Source organism: Chionomys nivalis, chromosome 25, assembly GCF_950005125.1.
Source record: "Chionomys nivalis chromosome 25, mChiNiv1.1, whole genome shotgun sequence".
In the NCBI taxonomy this organism is placed as follows: domain Eukaryota; kingdom Metazoa; phylum Chordata; class Mammalia; order Rodentia; family Cricetidae; genus Chionomys; species Chionomys nivalis.
This window is the reverse complement of record NC_080110.1, coordinates 14,427,221-14,441,123: the sequence shown is the minus strand read 5'-3', so window position 1 is coordinate 14,441,123 and position 13,903 is coordinate 14,427,221. Positions and strand designations below refer to the sequence as shown.

The window sequence follows — 13,903 nt, the reverse complement described above, 5'->3', positions numbered from 1 at the left end:
TTACTAACACATCAGAGAAGAAAAATCTTCCAATTATCCCGAGTACCACTTTAAGGTTGGTGGCCAGGGGGCCCTACAACCAGCTCTGTATCTGAACTTGGGAAAGCTGCTGGCTGCCATCCTTCCGAGTAGGAACCTGATCCTCTGATGATCTCCTGGCGTGGGTTCTTCTGTTTCTCCCAGAAGCCTTGCTTCAAGCATTGAAGGAACCAAAATATTGCTGCCGGTGCTTCCAGAGAGGAGAGGCTTAAAGCAAGTGGAATGTTTCTGGAAGATTATCTTTTCTAAGAAATGGCAGAATGTTGGATCTAGAATATTCTGTGGCAGTTTGGGAAGTGACAGTTGAGAGTTGGGAAGGTCATTTGATTGTCTGAAACCCAAGAGACAAGCTGTTGCTTAGGATTCCTCTAGAGGTTCAAATAGTTACCAACTCATGAAGTTAAGAGGCTAAGGAGTTTCTGGCTTCAACAGCACAGAGCCAGAACCATGTGGGTATAATCTTTTTCCACCCCAACCCCTCAGTTTCTTTTGTATAAAATTGTGTGTGCTTGCCTATGAGAAAAACAATTCTGTGCCAGACGAGAAAGCCTGCAAAATAGCCAACTTCTTCCTCACTCACACCCTCCATTGTGAGTCCAACAATCACAAAACTATGAGGATGTTTTTAGAGATACTTTTATTCTTCTGAGAGTCCCCTCATAGACTTTCAAGGCAGATGAGGTTATTTAATTTCCCCCCAAAGCTTAAGTAAATAAAATGCTGGGAAGTTGGATACATGATGATAAAGCTATTATAGAAATACAAATTGAGATTAAAAAATTTATAGAAATAAAAATTGGCTTTTCCAATTACTTAAGATGGTAAGGTTAAAAATCTCCTTATGGTCTCAGGCTTCAGTGAGATAAGTCTACTACTAGAATATAATACTTTTTATTTTTATACAAGCATTAATCCGGTTTGGGATTTGTCTAAATTTTACTCATTGGAAAAAACACCAAGAACCAAATTAGACACTGATGATAAATTTAAACGGAAGCTTTTTTTAAAAAATCCAGTTATGTTAATTGTAGAATTTTACTAATGTTATTCCTGGAAAATCAGGGTTTTTCTCTGTACATTAGGAAATGTCTAATAGTTCTTTCTAAACTTCTCCGGGTTTATAATTTCTTTAAATTCTTAAAGAAAAAGCAGACAAGTCAGTTTCAGGAGAAACGCGCCAAACTGCATCCAGTTGATATTAAGTTCCGAAAATATCATCGTTACTAAGTTGTGGCCAAGTACACAACATCGGGTAACGGATCTTGTTTCTTTTTTTATTTGGGAATCACGCACGAGTAGGCGCGAGCTCGGTAGCCCCAACGCCGCACTACAACTCCCAGAATGCGCCGCTAATAGGCGGTCGCTTCCGGGCATGCGTCCCCGCCCCTCTTCGGGGTGGTCCTTCGGCGGCGCTGAAGGATCACCCTGGCAGGACCGGGTACTGTTCTCTGGCTGCCTGTTGCAGGGCTTCCTCCGGCTGGGATCCAGCGTCCGGGAGACTCGGAGTGGCGCCATGAGCCGCCTGGGCTCGGTGCAGCGGAAGATGCCGTGCGTGTTTGTGACGGAGGTGAAAGCCGAGCCCTCGGCCAAGCGGGAGCATCAGGTACCCGGCGACTTGGGCTGCTGGGTGGCTTCTCCAACGCTGCGCGGCGGCCCGGGAGCCCTGCAGGCTTTACAGGGGAGGTTTGGGTGAAGTATACCTTGAGCTCCAGCTTCGTGGACCCTCTTCGTTGTGTGGAGTGTGGGAGAGAGTCTCTTTTTTGTTTTCCCCTCCCAGATCAAGTGATTCAAACTTGCTCTGGCAGGTTTGAAAACCTACATCGCAATTAATGACCTCCTTCCCACGCCAGCACCGTTGAGTGAAAAACCTGAGTAGTGAGTGAGATGTCAGGGTCGTCTAACTTGGAACGACTGTCGATCAAGAGTCTGATGAGAAAGCATTGTTTACCTGTTGTGTCCTAGAAACCCATGACAGTGTTGACAGCTAGCCTGACTAGGTCGCTAAAGTCAGTCCGCGTGTCATTTCTTGCTTAATTCTAACTCGATGTGCCCGTCCTAAGGTTTTCTAGTCATCTTATGTGTTTTACAGAGTGAGCCTTGCGTGAACGTAAGTGAGTTAATATATAGTTTTTATCAGCATGATTTTTTGATATGTTGCAAAATTCTTAACCTCTCAACTCAGACACAATCAGCATGTGTATTTGAAATCAGTTCCACTCTTTTTCACCATTACCACTCTACGATTGGCCTTCTGGCCTTTTTGTTGTTCTTGTGGGTTGTTTATTTTAGTTAGCATAAAAAGTAAGAGCTTTCCTTTTGACTTTCTCTCTTCCCCCTCTTCTCTCTCTCCTCTCTCTCATCTCTTTTCTTCTTCTTCTTCTTCTTCTTCTTCTTCTTCTTCTTCTTCTTCTTCTTCTTCTTCTTCTTCTTCTTCTTCTTCTTCTTCCTCTTCCTCTTCCTCCTCCTCCTCCTCCTCCTCCTCCTCCTCCTCCTCCTCCTCCTCCTCCTCCCCCCTCTGTCTCTCTCTCTGTCTCTCTCTGTCTCTCTCTCTTTGTTTTCGAGGCAAGGTTTCTCTGTAACTAAATTTAGAACCTGTCCTCCTGTCCTCGAACTAGCTCTTTTTTTTTTTTTTTTTTTTTTTTTTTTTTGGTTTTTCGAGACAAGGTTTCTCTGTGGTTTTGGAGCCTGTCCTGGAACTAGCTCTTGTAGACCAGGCTGGTCTCGAACTCACAGAGATCCGCCTGCCTCTGCCTCCCGAGTGCTGGGATTAAAGGCGTGCGCCACCACCGCCTTGTAGACCAGATTGGTCTCGAACTAGACCTGCCTCTGGCTCCCGAGTTCTGGAATTAAGGGCGTGCACCACCACTGCCCTCCCCACTCCTTTTAACATTTTCATCCATAATTTGTGTTGTCCCCTCTCCACGTCAGCGAGCTGCACATCTCCCCCAAGTCTCCAGTTTGCACCCCCTCCCACACACCATTTTTTTCATTTTTGTACTCTGTTGTTTCCCCTCTTTTAGAGCTTCATTTTTCCTCCCTCGAGCCCCTTTCTTGTCTTTTAGATTAAATGGCAGTTAACAAGATGCCCTGTTATCTCTTAGTCCCTGCTGCTAGGAACTGACACATGAATTAACAGTTGTCAAATTTTAATTCGAAGAACTCTGAGAGTCTTCATGCCAGTTTTCCGTCAACCTTGATGTTTTCTTACCTTTTCCTAACATCTGATCTTTCCCTATTCTTTTCTACTGCCTCGTTATTACACTTAAAATGTCATAATGTTGTTTATGGTACTACTTAATAAGTTGTACTTGCTACCAGAATGAGCCCCACTATATTTTCTAGTAAAGCTCTAAGATTAGTATTCAGTATCGGTATTGCTGGCCATTTAGAACAAAAATCATAATAAATCCAAGTATTGTAAAACACTCATCCTTGATGATTCATTTTAATCATGATTCTCAGCTTTGAATATTGTGGGTAGGGCGTAATTTTAAAAGTACTTTATACTAGGGGGAAAAAAACCCTCTCATCTCTTTATAGTTAAAGCTATCTGATTACAGCATAGTGTCCAAGTAATTATCCAAAGTCTCTTATTAATTAGGCCCAGTCTGTTTTAAGATCTCAGTGTGGAGTTGTTGCTTTTGCAGCATCTTTCATCTTGTAAACAGATTAAGCATTAATGCTTTTCCCAGGCTAACCATTCTGCTTGAATTACCTTCAGTGCTTTTCAGTAGATCTTAATAAAACTTGATTAAATTACTCATCCCTGATTAGAAATTGCACACCACCCAATTAATCCGCATTACCTGTTCATGTACACAAATGCTTCTTGCTTTTGCCGTAGTTTGGTCACAGGTGGAGGAGTAAATAGCAAACTGTAGTAGAGAAATGATCCCCATGGGAGGAACATTTTACAGTAGTTAACAATTCCAAGGGCATAGTCACCCTCCTTGCAATTTTATAAATTTAAAAATGTACACACATAAGTACAGGCATGCACGTGCGCACACACACACTCACACACACACCTGCTGTTGCTAGCATTTTGCCCCAATGGCTTAGAATCATACCTCCTGGTCCCATTGTCACACACCGATGACAAGTTGATACTGAAGTAGTATATCACGGACTTGGAAGGTGGCTGCTACACAGACCCGAGGAGCTCAGTTCCGGTCCCAGCACCCACGTGTCTGGAGGGGATACAGTAGAGCCCTAGAGCTTACCAACCAGAACCACTATGCTCTTAAGTTTAGTGAGAGACTCTGTCTCCAAAGATAAAGTGATAACCTCTGGCTTCCACATGCACTCATATAGGTATGTATTACACATACATGTTCACACACACACTCTCATACACATACATATACCTCGCACAAATCAATGAAACGAGTTTAGTATTCTCGTACCTAATTTTGTAGGACCACCCTTTTCCCTTTGCTTTGTGCAGTATTTATTGTTATTATTACTATTTACTATTATTTAAAGTGAGTGTTATGATTTAGACTATAAAATAGTAGGATAAAATTTTCTCAGAAATAAACATTATAGCTAAAAAAAAAAAACTTGTCAGGATCTCAGAAGTAGTCTCTGCTTCCATCCCCGATGCTTTATTTTCTTCCTGACAGTAGCAAAGTCATAAATGAAACATGTAGACAGCTAATTGTTGATAAAGATGAAAAGAACAGGAAGGGAATTCCTGGCAAAGCAAGCAACCTCGGGGGGAAACAGCAGGCAAGTTATTACTGGTGGTTTTTAACAGTGAAACCTGGGCAGGATAGAACTAGAACACAAAATTGGCCTCAGATGTTGAATAGGCATTGTGCCAGCAGCAGCAATGGGTGTTTCAGTTCCAGGAGGCCTGGTCACTTTTGACCACCGAGGGTAGACTTATCTTAGTAGTTGCTGGAAGTTTCACCAGGAGGCAGTGGGAGTGGATCTTGGTCTGGCTTGCATACTAGGAAAATGCTTTTCATAAGGAAGCTTCACAAACATAGTTGGATGGGTAGCCAGAGATTTTTAGATGGGCATCTAAAGTAAGCACTTAGATTGCAGCTTTGCAAGTCGGCCTTTTAAAAATTCAAACTAGGAGCCGTCTTCATCGTCTCTTTTTCTGAAAATGTGAGCTCAGATAGAGGACATCACTAGACTCTCCCCACAACTAAGAACCAAGTGCGATTTGAAAAAGTCAGTTTTGTAAAGATCTCATTGAAGAGTAGACTGAGTCTTGGAGAACTGTGATTGGCGAATCCCATGTCTTGACCCACCAGGCACACTCTGGAATGAAGTAAGCATGTTTCACCTGCACTTCGTTCCAAACGCAGTGGCTGACTTGCAATCTTCAGACACAGGATGCCCTGACTGTGGGCCTTTCCTCCGCATGAGATTCCTCAGATCTGCTCAGTTGTTGCCTCCTTAGAGGACTTCCTTGTGTCTTTCCCTTGTGTTTTCCTCTTTAGTATTCATCCGTGTAATAATGTGACACGTTTTATTTCCGTCATAGCCCTCTAACGTCTGAGTTTCACTAAAGGTGGGTACTTCTCTGTATTTCCAGTGTCAGGTACAATGCTTGTGGCCAGTGAATAGCCATAGGACACAGCTCCTGGTTCCACTGTGGAGGACAAGCCTGTAGATCACAGTCCGCATGGACAACCAATTTGAATGTGATCACACTACAGAGAAGGAGAGCTGTCGTGGTGGGGCAGGAGGGGAACCTCCAGACTAGAGGCTAAAGCCAAAGGGTCGTGAGTTCAAGGCCAGTCTGGGCTGCAGAGTTAGACCTAGGAGACAGTTGTTTGGAACTAAGGGAATTAGGCACAGTTCATATGAGCCTGTGTGTGAAGTCAGAGGCTGTATATCTTATGCCAGTTTTTTTTCTCTTTCTTCTTTTAAGCCATTTAAAGTTTTGGCAACTGAAACTCTAAGTGAAAAGGCATTAGAGGCAGATGTGTACAATGCCATTGCCACAGAAAAGGTGGATGGGACGTGTTGCTATGTTACTAACCACAAAGGTAAAATACAACTACCATGTTTACTAAACGTATTATCTTTTTCATTGTATAAATTCTGTCAGAGACAGACGCCTGAACTTCACCGGGTAAGCCACAGCCTCGTGGCAATACATAGATTAGTAGAGATGGGTTAATTTAAGATATGAGTTAGCCAGAAGTACGCTCAAGCTCTTGGCCTAACAGTATTGCAAATAATATGGTTTCTGTGTGATTATTTCTGGGCTGAGCAGTGGGGAACAAACAAGCGGCTTCATACAACAGCCTCTTAGTTTCTTCTGCTTTCTAGTGGTAACTCATATAATTGTCTCTTTGTGCCTGGTTTATTCTTTCAGTTCAGTATTTTACCCAATTGGATTGTGTCAGATTGCACACATTTTTAAAATTGTTTAATATGTACATAGGACATTTCGTTTATCTGTTTAGCCACTGATAGGCATTTGAGTCGCTCCTACCTTCATGCCACTATTGATAATGTAATTAATAAGGCATTATCTCTCCTAAAGTACTGCTTCCAGTTTTTTTTTTTGGGGGGGGGTTATGAACCTATATAAATGTGGGATTACTGGATCATATGTTAATTCTAATTTAGAAAATTTGAATACCCATCATACATTTTCCATAATGGTTACACAAAGTTCTAGTTTCCAGATATTCCAATTTTTCCATTTCCCTACTAGGAATATTTATTATTTTTGGTGATAGCTATCCTAATGGATGTTAGTGGAAAGCATTTTATATATTTACCAGGAAAAAGGACAAAAAGTCCACTCAACCAGAAACAATATATTTTTAATCTAGTTCTTTATATTATGTATATGAATAGCTACTAATAGTATTATTGTGTATTTAACCATTTTATAACCTCTGTGTTGTGGGAGATGTTTTACTCTTTTGACTTTTCTGGGAGGCTCTCCACCTAGCTCCCAAATAAATCACACATAGAGGTTTAGTCTAACTTATGAATGCCTGGCCTTAGCTTGGCTTTTTTCTGGCCAACTTTTCTTAACTTAGATTATCTCAAGTACCTTTTGCCTCTGGGCTTTTATCTTTTTCTATTTCTGTATACCTTTTTTTCACGTCTTTCTCTGGAGCTTGCTATATAACTGGGAGGCTGGGTGGCTGGCCCCTGATGTCCTCTTCCCCTTGTTCACTTGCTCCTCCTCCTCCTTCATTCTTGGGTCTTCTGCTATTTATACTTTGTGTCATCTAACCCCGTCTATCCTTGCTCCTGAAAATAATATTCCCCAATGCCTCTGATTTATATATTTGAGTAAGATTTATCAGGCTCTTATATTAAAAAAACTTCAGTGTGTATCATGTGTGATGTGCAGGATGGGAACAATTAGAGAGCTAGAGATTTTACTGCTCAAGGATGCTCACAGGACCAAAGATGACAAGCAGATAAACACATAATAAAATAAGGATTTCAGAAGTAAGTTTGTTACAGAGCAACAGGTATGGGGATACCAGAGAAAAATCTGTATTTTTGTCATGCTTTATAGCCACAGCAGGACACGTTTTCTCAGGTTAGGAGCTACTGATATGTGTCAGGAACTCAGGGTGGATTCTTAGTTGGAGAGTTTCCTTCTGTGACTTGTCAAGTAGGCATCTTCCCGCTAAGGAAGCAGTAGCAAGAGTAAGCTAACTCAGTGCCCTGAGACTGCTCACACTCAGGAGTAAGCAACCCTCACCCTCACTCACCCTCAGTGTGTCTAGTGGCCAGATAGGTCAGCTTTATTCCATGTCTGCCAGAATTAACCCCACATGGCAGTGTCATGTTCAGGGGAGGAGGGAACACAGCCACCTGGTTCTGCTCTCATGTGGAAAATTTAGGAAGGGACCATGGAACATTCGGATAATAAGACCATGCATCTTTCTCACATTAACAAAGTACATCCTCACATGCTGGGATGAGGACTCAGTGCTGAGCATCGTGCGTTTCCTTGTTCTCTTAGGTGTTTTCTTACAGAGAAGACTACTGTTTATTGATTTTTTTTTCTTCTCTGAAATGTCTTGCAAGATGAATTTTGTTTCCTCTTGACTTTCCCTATGTTTTTAGGTCAGCCATACCTCTGGGCTCGACTAGATAGAAAACCTAACAAGCAAGCCGAGAAAAGATTTAAAAAATTTCTACATTCAAAAGAAAACTCAAAAGGTTAGTGGGTTTTTCTTCAAACTTTTCAGATTTAAAGAGTTGAAATTTGTGAAATTATTGCTATGATTCTTCTATGTATATATATATCTTGGGGAAAATAATTATATATATATATATTTACACACAGACACATATATAAATATTCATTTTTAGGGCTAAATCAGTAGCACAGTGCCCAGACATACACATGCATGCATACACAGGTGTGTACACACACAAATACTGAATACTATTTTCCCAACCTTTCTGTAACTTCTTTTTAGTATCAGCCTATACTGTTTAAACATACAGTATTGTAATAAGATATATTTTTATTTGGTTAGCATGAGAAAATAATTAGATATTAAAGGATAATATTATTGCGTTGATGATTATTTTATACACATATATATATATGTAACATATATACACATATATAAAGTACACCATAGGGAGTACATATTAAAACTCTTAAGTCTCACTCAGGAGGTAGAGGCAGGTGGATCTCAAAGAGTTCGAGGCCAACCTGGTCTACAGAGTGAATTCTAGGATAGCCAAGGCTATCACACAGAGAAACCTTATCTCGAAACACCCCCAAAATAAAAACATTAAACACTCATAAATCCTTGCAGATTGTCGGCTACCTCAGACTGTAATGTGCATAAGTGTTAGTGTACTGAAAGCTTAAAATGTACCCTAATTTGGAATGTAGTCACGTGGCAGTGATAATAGAGTCCCTTTCACATCGGCCAGCGAAGTAGTGTTTCCTGCTTCCACTTTGCGCCTGTCCTCTGTCTGATGCCTTAACTGACTCTCTGCAGCGCATCTGTGGAACACAGAGGAAGACTTCAGGCCTGTCCCAGAGTGCTGGGTACCAGCAAAGGAAGTAGAGCGGCAGAATGGGAAGCCAGTACCTGATGAGCACGGACACATTCCCGGTATCCCAGAATCATTTTGTGTTTAGTATAAGAAACAGGCAAAAAGGGTCTAATCAGAAAATTGTCTAAGCTAGCTTTTCATTTTTTTTTATAGTGCAAAGTTTCTGAATCGAGTTTATTGAAAAGTCTTAACAGTTTATAAAGACATAGCAAGGAATGATCTTTTGAGTTTGAATCTTTCTCAAGGTTGAGAATATTTTGTAAGACGTTTGGTCAGAGTGGCTTGTTTCTTTCATATGCAGCAAAGTTTTCCACATTGAGGGAGCTTGGCCTAGCAATAAAAGTAAAAACAGCAACGGCAAATAGGGAATTGATAATGGCTCAGCCAGATCAGAATGATATGTGGAGCACCACTCACACTGTAGGATGATACAGAGAAATTGCTTTATTAAGTGAAAAAAAAAATGACAATATCAGGCAGGAGGGAGGGTAGGCAGTTAGAAAAGATACTAAAATAAAACTTAAAAGAAGAAGAGAGTTTTAATGCTGAGTGTAGTGCTCAGTTGCTCCTGAACCAAGATGATTTTTTCTGAAGAATGTGTTTAGTTCATGGTAATACCCCAACAGAATAAGCAAATGAACCCTTATGATTACAAAGAAAACAGTAAAAGTGTTAACGTTCCCACTGATTTTAAGTGTCTGTGCGATAGGGAATCTAGAAAATAAGGAATATTTATAACCAGTAACCAAACAAACAAATACCTGTGTCTTTTAATTGAATCGACGTGATAGCACTAACGTCTCTTTAAATAACAGGCTGGGTCCCAGTGGAAAAGAACAGCAAGCAGTATTGCTGGCATTCTTCTGTGGTGAATTATGAGTTTGGAATTGCCCTGGTCCTACGGCACAATCCTGATGAGCCTGGACTTTTGGAAATCAGTGCCGTGCCCCTGTCAGAACTTTTAGAGCAAACCCTGGAACTGATAGGAACGAATATCAATGGAAACCCATATGGTGAGTGAAGATGTTTTCCAAAGAGAACTTCCTGTGGTCAACCCGAGAAATATACTGAAGCAGCAGTGAATGCATTCGCATCCAGTTCCTAGGAACACATCCTCTTCTTATATTAAAGAGAAATCTTATCATCATCCAAATCTTATATTCAAGAAAAAAATGTATGTATGGCTAATCATTGTGATTTATTAATGTGTCAGGTTGCCTTTATCCAATTATCCTTCCCCATGACAGCACTAACAACTGTGCATGAAAAGTAATTACTGAGATGCAGCTTTTCGTTGCTTTATAAGTTTGGGGGAGTTAGTTGAGTGAAATGCGCTGTTCCATTAGATCATCACTTTAGCATTAGTAAACACAGGGAAGAGTAAGAATTGGCAACAGATACTGTTTAAAGAATGAATGAACCATAATGAATTGGGTAAGTCAGTTGCATGCTGAGTACAGAATTGAAAGGAGAATCATAAAATAGAAGACTCTAAAGCTATAATAATTCCAGAGATCAAAAGCTGACTGAAGGTGTAGGGAGGTGTTGTGGGTGTTTGACCTTTTGGCTTTGGGCAGGGGGCCTGCCACCCAGTTCCCAAATAAATCACACGGAGACTTATTCTTACTTATGCTCTGCCTTAGCTTGGCTTGTTTCTTGTGCATTTCTTAAATTATCCTGACTACCTTTTGCCTCTAGGCTTTTGTCTTTATCTCTGTATATCTTTCTTTACTTCTTTCTCCATGGCTGCTGGCTCCAATGGCCTTTTCTCCTTGTTCCCTTGGTGCTCCTCCTTCTCCCCAGAGTTTTTCTTCTGTTTATACTCTCTGACCGCTGGCCCCACCTATCATTGCTCCTGCCTCGCTACTGGCCATTCATCTCTTTATTAGACCATCAGGTGTTTTTGACAGGCAGTGACACAGTTTTAGAGTTAAGCAAATGCAGTGTAAACAAAAGTCACACATCTGAAAATAATATTCCCCAACATGTACACCCAAATTTAAGTAGGGTGATAGATGGGTATTAAGCTTACATACAGGATCCAAGATGATGTTAGGTAAACACTAACAGCAGAATGTAACTAATGATATAGCACATGCTAGCAAATGTTTTTCTCTAAAAATGTTTGATAGCCAGTGTTTTAAGCTTTGTTAACTGTATCTTTGAAATGGGCTATCAGCAGTGCTTACATGAATGGTTAAGGCTACATTCATTACTTCAATAGGTGTCTGTCTGGACCTAGTCTGCAGGTCAGTGCCAACTCCCAGTGTAGAGAGTACACGAAAGTAAGACAGAGTTTTTGGAAACTGTGTCACACTCGAGTGAGAACAGGATGCAATGCACTTTGGAGTATTCTCTACAGAAAATCAAATCAAATAACCTTTTTGTTAACATAGCTCCTAAATGTTTGGACATTTATACATTTGGGGAGGTACCTTTTCTCTTTCTGAAAAGAATGTGACTGAGAATGGCTAATGGGAAATTTTACCATTTAGGGCTAGGAAGCAAGAAATATCCACTGCACTTTCTCATACCACATGGAGCCTTCCAAGTAGAAAACCTGCCGACCCTGAAACACAACGACTTGCTGTCCTGGTTTGAAGACTGCAGTGAGGGTAAAATCGAAGGGATTGTGTGGCACTGCGGTGATGGCTGTTTAATTAAGGTAATGACAAAGACATCACACTCAGACTCTATAGACTTTATTCATTCTGGCATGCCGTTAGTATAATTCCCGATAATTCTTATGGGCTAAAACAGAACTGAGTTGATGGGAAGGGCCACACAGCACTGTATAAAGTGGTGGTGTTAGGCCGGGCACTGGCTATCCGGGATGTGCTTCGGAGTTACAAGGATAATGCATTCCCCTCCTGGGGGGCTCCTGTGGCCCACTGTGTTCTCTGGGACATTCGGAGCCTACTTTCTCTCAGCACTTCCTGTACTAACTTAGTAGGGAGTTCAGTAAAAACGTGCCAGGTAGTAGCTTACACAGGATGAACTGCCTTATGCTTTGTGCCCTTTTCCCTGGACTTGTCTGTTTCTCTCTGGTATATGAAATTCATAATGTTCAAAACTGAATCTGTTCTTAGGACTCCCGGCTCCACATATTCACTGAAATTAGAAACCTGGACTCATTATTTTTAAGCCTTCCTCCCATTACTTCATGCATCTAGTTGTTCAGTTCTTGAGAAGTCTAATCTACTGAATCTTTGTTCTTCACACTCAACTAGGCGCTCATTGTGATTTAGGCCAAGAGTCCTGCTTGAGTTACTACTACATTGCCCCCGCTAAAGCATTCTTCGTTCATTTCCACCCCCTTGTGCTCATTCTTCACAAATGAACATTATTTCTTCTGCATAATGCTGCTAGGTATGTTGAGCCTTTCCATGGAATGGCCCCTTCTTAACTCCCCCTAAGTGCTTTTCATTACCATCTATGAAAACATAATTGTCTGTATGTCGTGTGACTGTGTTGTAGTCCCGGGGAGATGAATACTCACTTGCCACAGATAACGTGCTGTGGACAGACCAAAGAAAGGATTCCTTAGTGGACCTTAGTGAGACCCTGACTTTGTTGGGGTTACAGGAATCTGGGAAGGAGCTGCATACAAGGAGTACGGAGGGCCCAGAAGCAGTAGGATCCATAAGGATCAATCACGATCAAACTCACAAAGCAGCGTCCTGGGAACCCCCTGCACATTCTGGGTAGCTGGCTGTCCTTGGTAGTGCTACTGCAAACTCACGGAGCGGAGCATCTTAAAGAGCCTCCCTCCAGAGGGGACGTTTTCATGTGGAGAAAGCAGCTACACAACAATGGCCTCACCAACTACCGCTTACTCCCTTTGGGAACGCTAGATTCTGCCTCACATTTTTCTTTTCTTTCTATATTCACCAACAGACTTATTATATCCATTAAATTTTGGAGGAACCCTTAATTATGTTCCTGGCATTTTCAGGTACTAGCAGAATTCAAAAAACAATGTCTCTGCCTTCAGGAAAATTCATATTCTAATGGGGAAGATAGACAGCACTATGTCAAAAGAACAGCTATGACATTTAATTAAAATAAGAGTAATATAAGGCAGACCCTTACATTGTACCTGAAGCAGGCACCCAAAGTAAGTTTCTATTTACAGACTAAAGCTAATGCCACTTTTTCTTCCTTACAGGTCCATCGCCACCACCTTGGTCTATGCTGGCCTCTTCCAGATACTTACATGAACTCTAAACCAGTTGTTATTAACATGAACCTAAACAAATATGGCTATGCTTTTGATGAAGAGTGTTTGTTTAGTCAGTTTTCAAAAATAGATAAACAGAAATTTGATAGGCTCAAAGATATATTTGATGTATAAAATGTAAATATAGTTGGGATTATTGCAGTTTTCTAATATTGAAGAGTCTGCTATGTTTACATAAGATAAAATAACTCAAGGTTCTATTTAATTTTGCTAGCTATTTAGCAAACTGTTATAACTTATAAACATTTATGTATCTGTGTTTATCGAAATCAAAGGATTTGAATATCTTAACACAAAACTACAAAATAATTACATCTGAAACTTCAGTTTTAAATGATAAAATTGTTAAAAGCTTATTTTTATGCTTTTAGAAAATTTAAGACATTATAAAAATAGGAATATCATAGCTTATTGTACACTGGATAGCAATAAATAATTCACATCTTCAAAAATATACTTTTCTGCCAAGTTAAAACTAAATATGACTTTAAGCAAAAATATAGTATTTTGATAGGTGAATTCTGTAGTTCAGAGACTGCTTGATTGCCAGCTGAAATTTTTTAACTTATAAAATAATTTTAAATCTACAGTTAAATGTGGTCT

At 40.5% G+C, this 13,903-nt stretch overlaps 1 protein-coding gene across 2 annotated transcripts; it reads left to right on the top strand.

Annotated features, from left to right (window-relative positions):
• Positions 1-1,452: 1,452 nt before the first annotated feature.
• On the top strand, positions 1,453-13,898 carry Rlig1 (RNA 5'-phosphate and 3'-OH ligase 1). Of its 2 annotated transcripts, none has more exons than XM_057757540.1 (7): positions 1,453-1,642; positions 5,930-6,047; positions 8,107-8,202; positions 9,003-9,119; positions 9,876-10,073; positions 11,556-11,725; positions 13,229-13,898. In XM_057757540.1, the coding sequence occupies exons 1-7, from the start codon at positions 1,553-1,555 to the stop codon at positions 13,412-13,414; spliced, it is 975 nt and encodes a 324-aa protein (XP_057613523.1). In that variant the 5' UTR covers positions 1,453-1,552; the 3' UTR covers positions 13,415-13,898. The 2 variants fall into 2 exon arrangements, with proteins under 2 accessions (XP_057613523.1, XP_057613524.1); XM_057757541.1 differs by lacking the exon at positions 13,229-13,898 and adding an exon at positions 12,291-12,380.
• Positions 13,899-13,903: the final 5 nt, after the last annotated feature.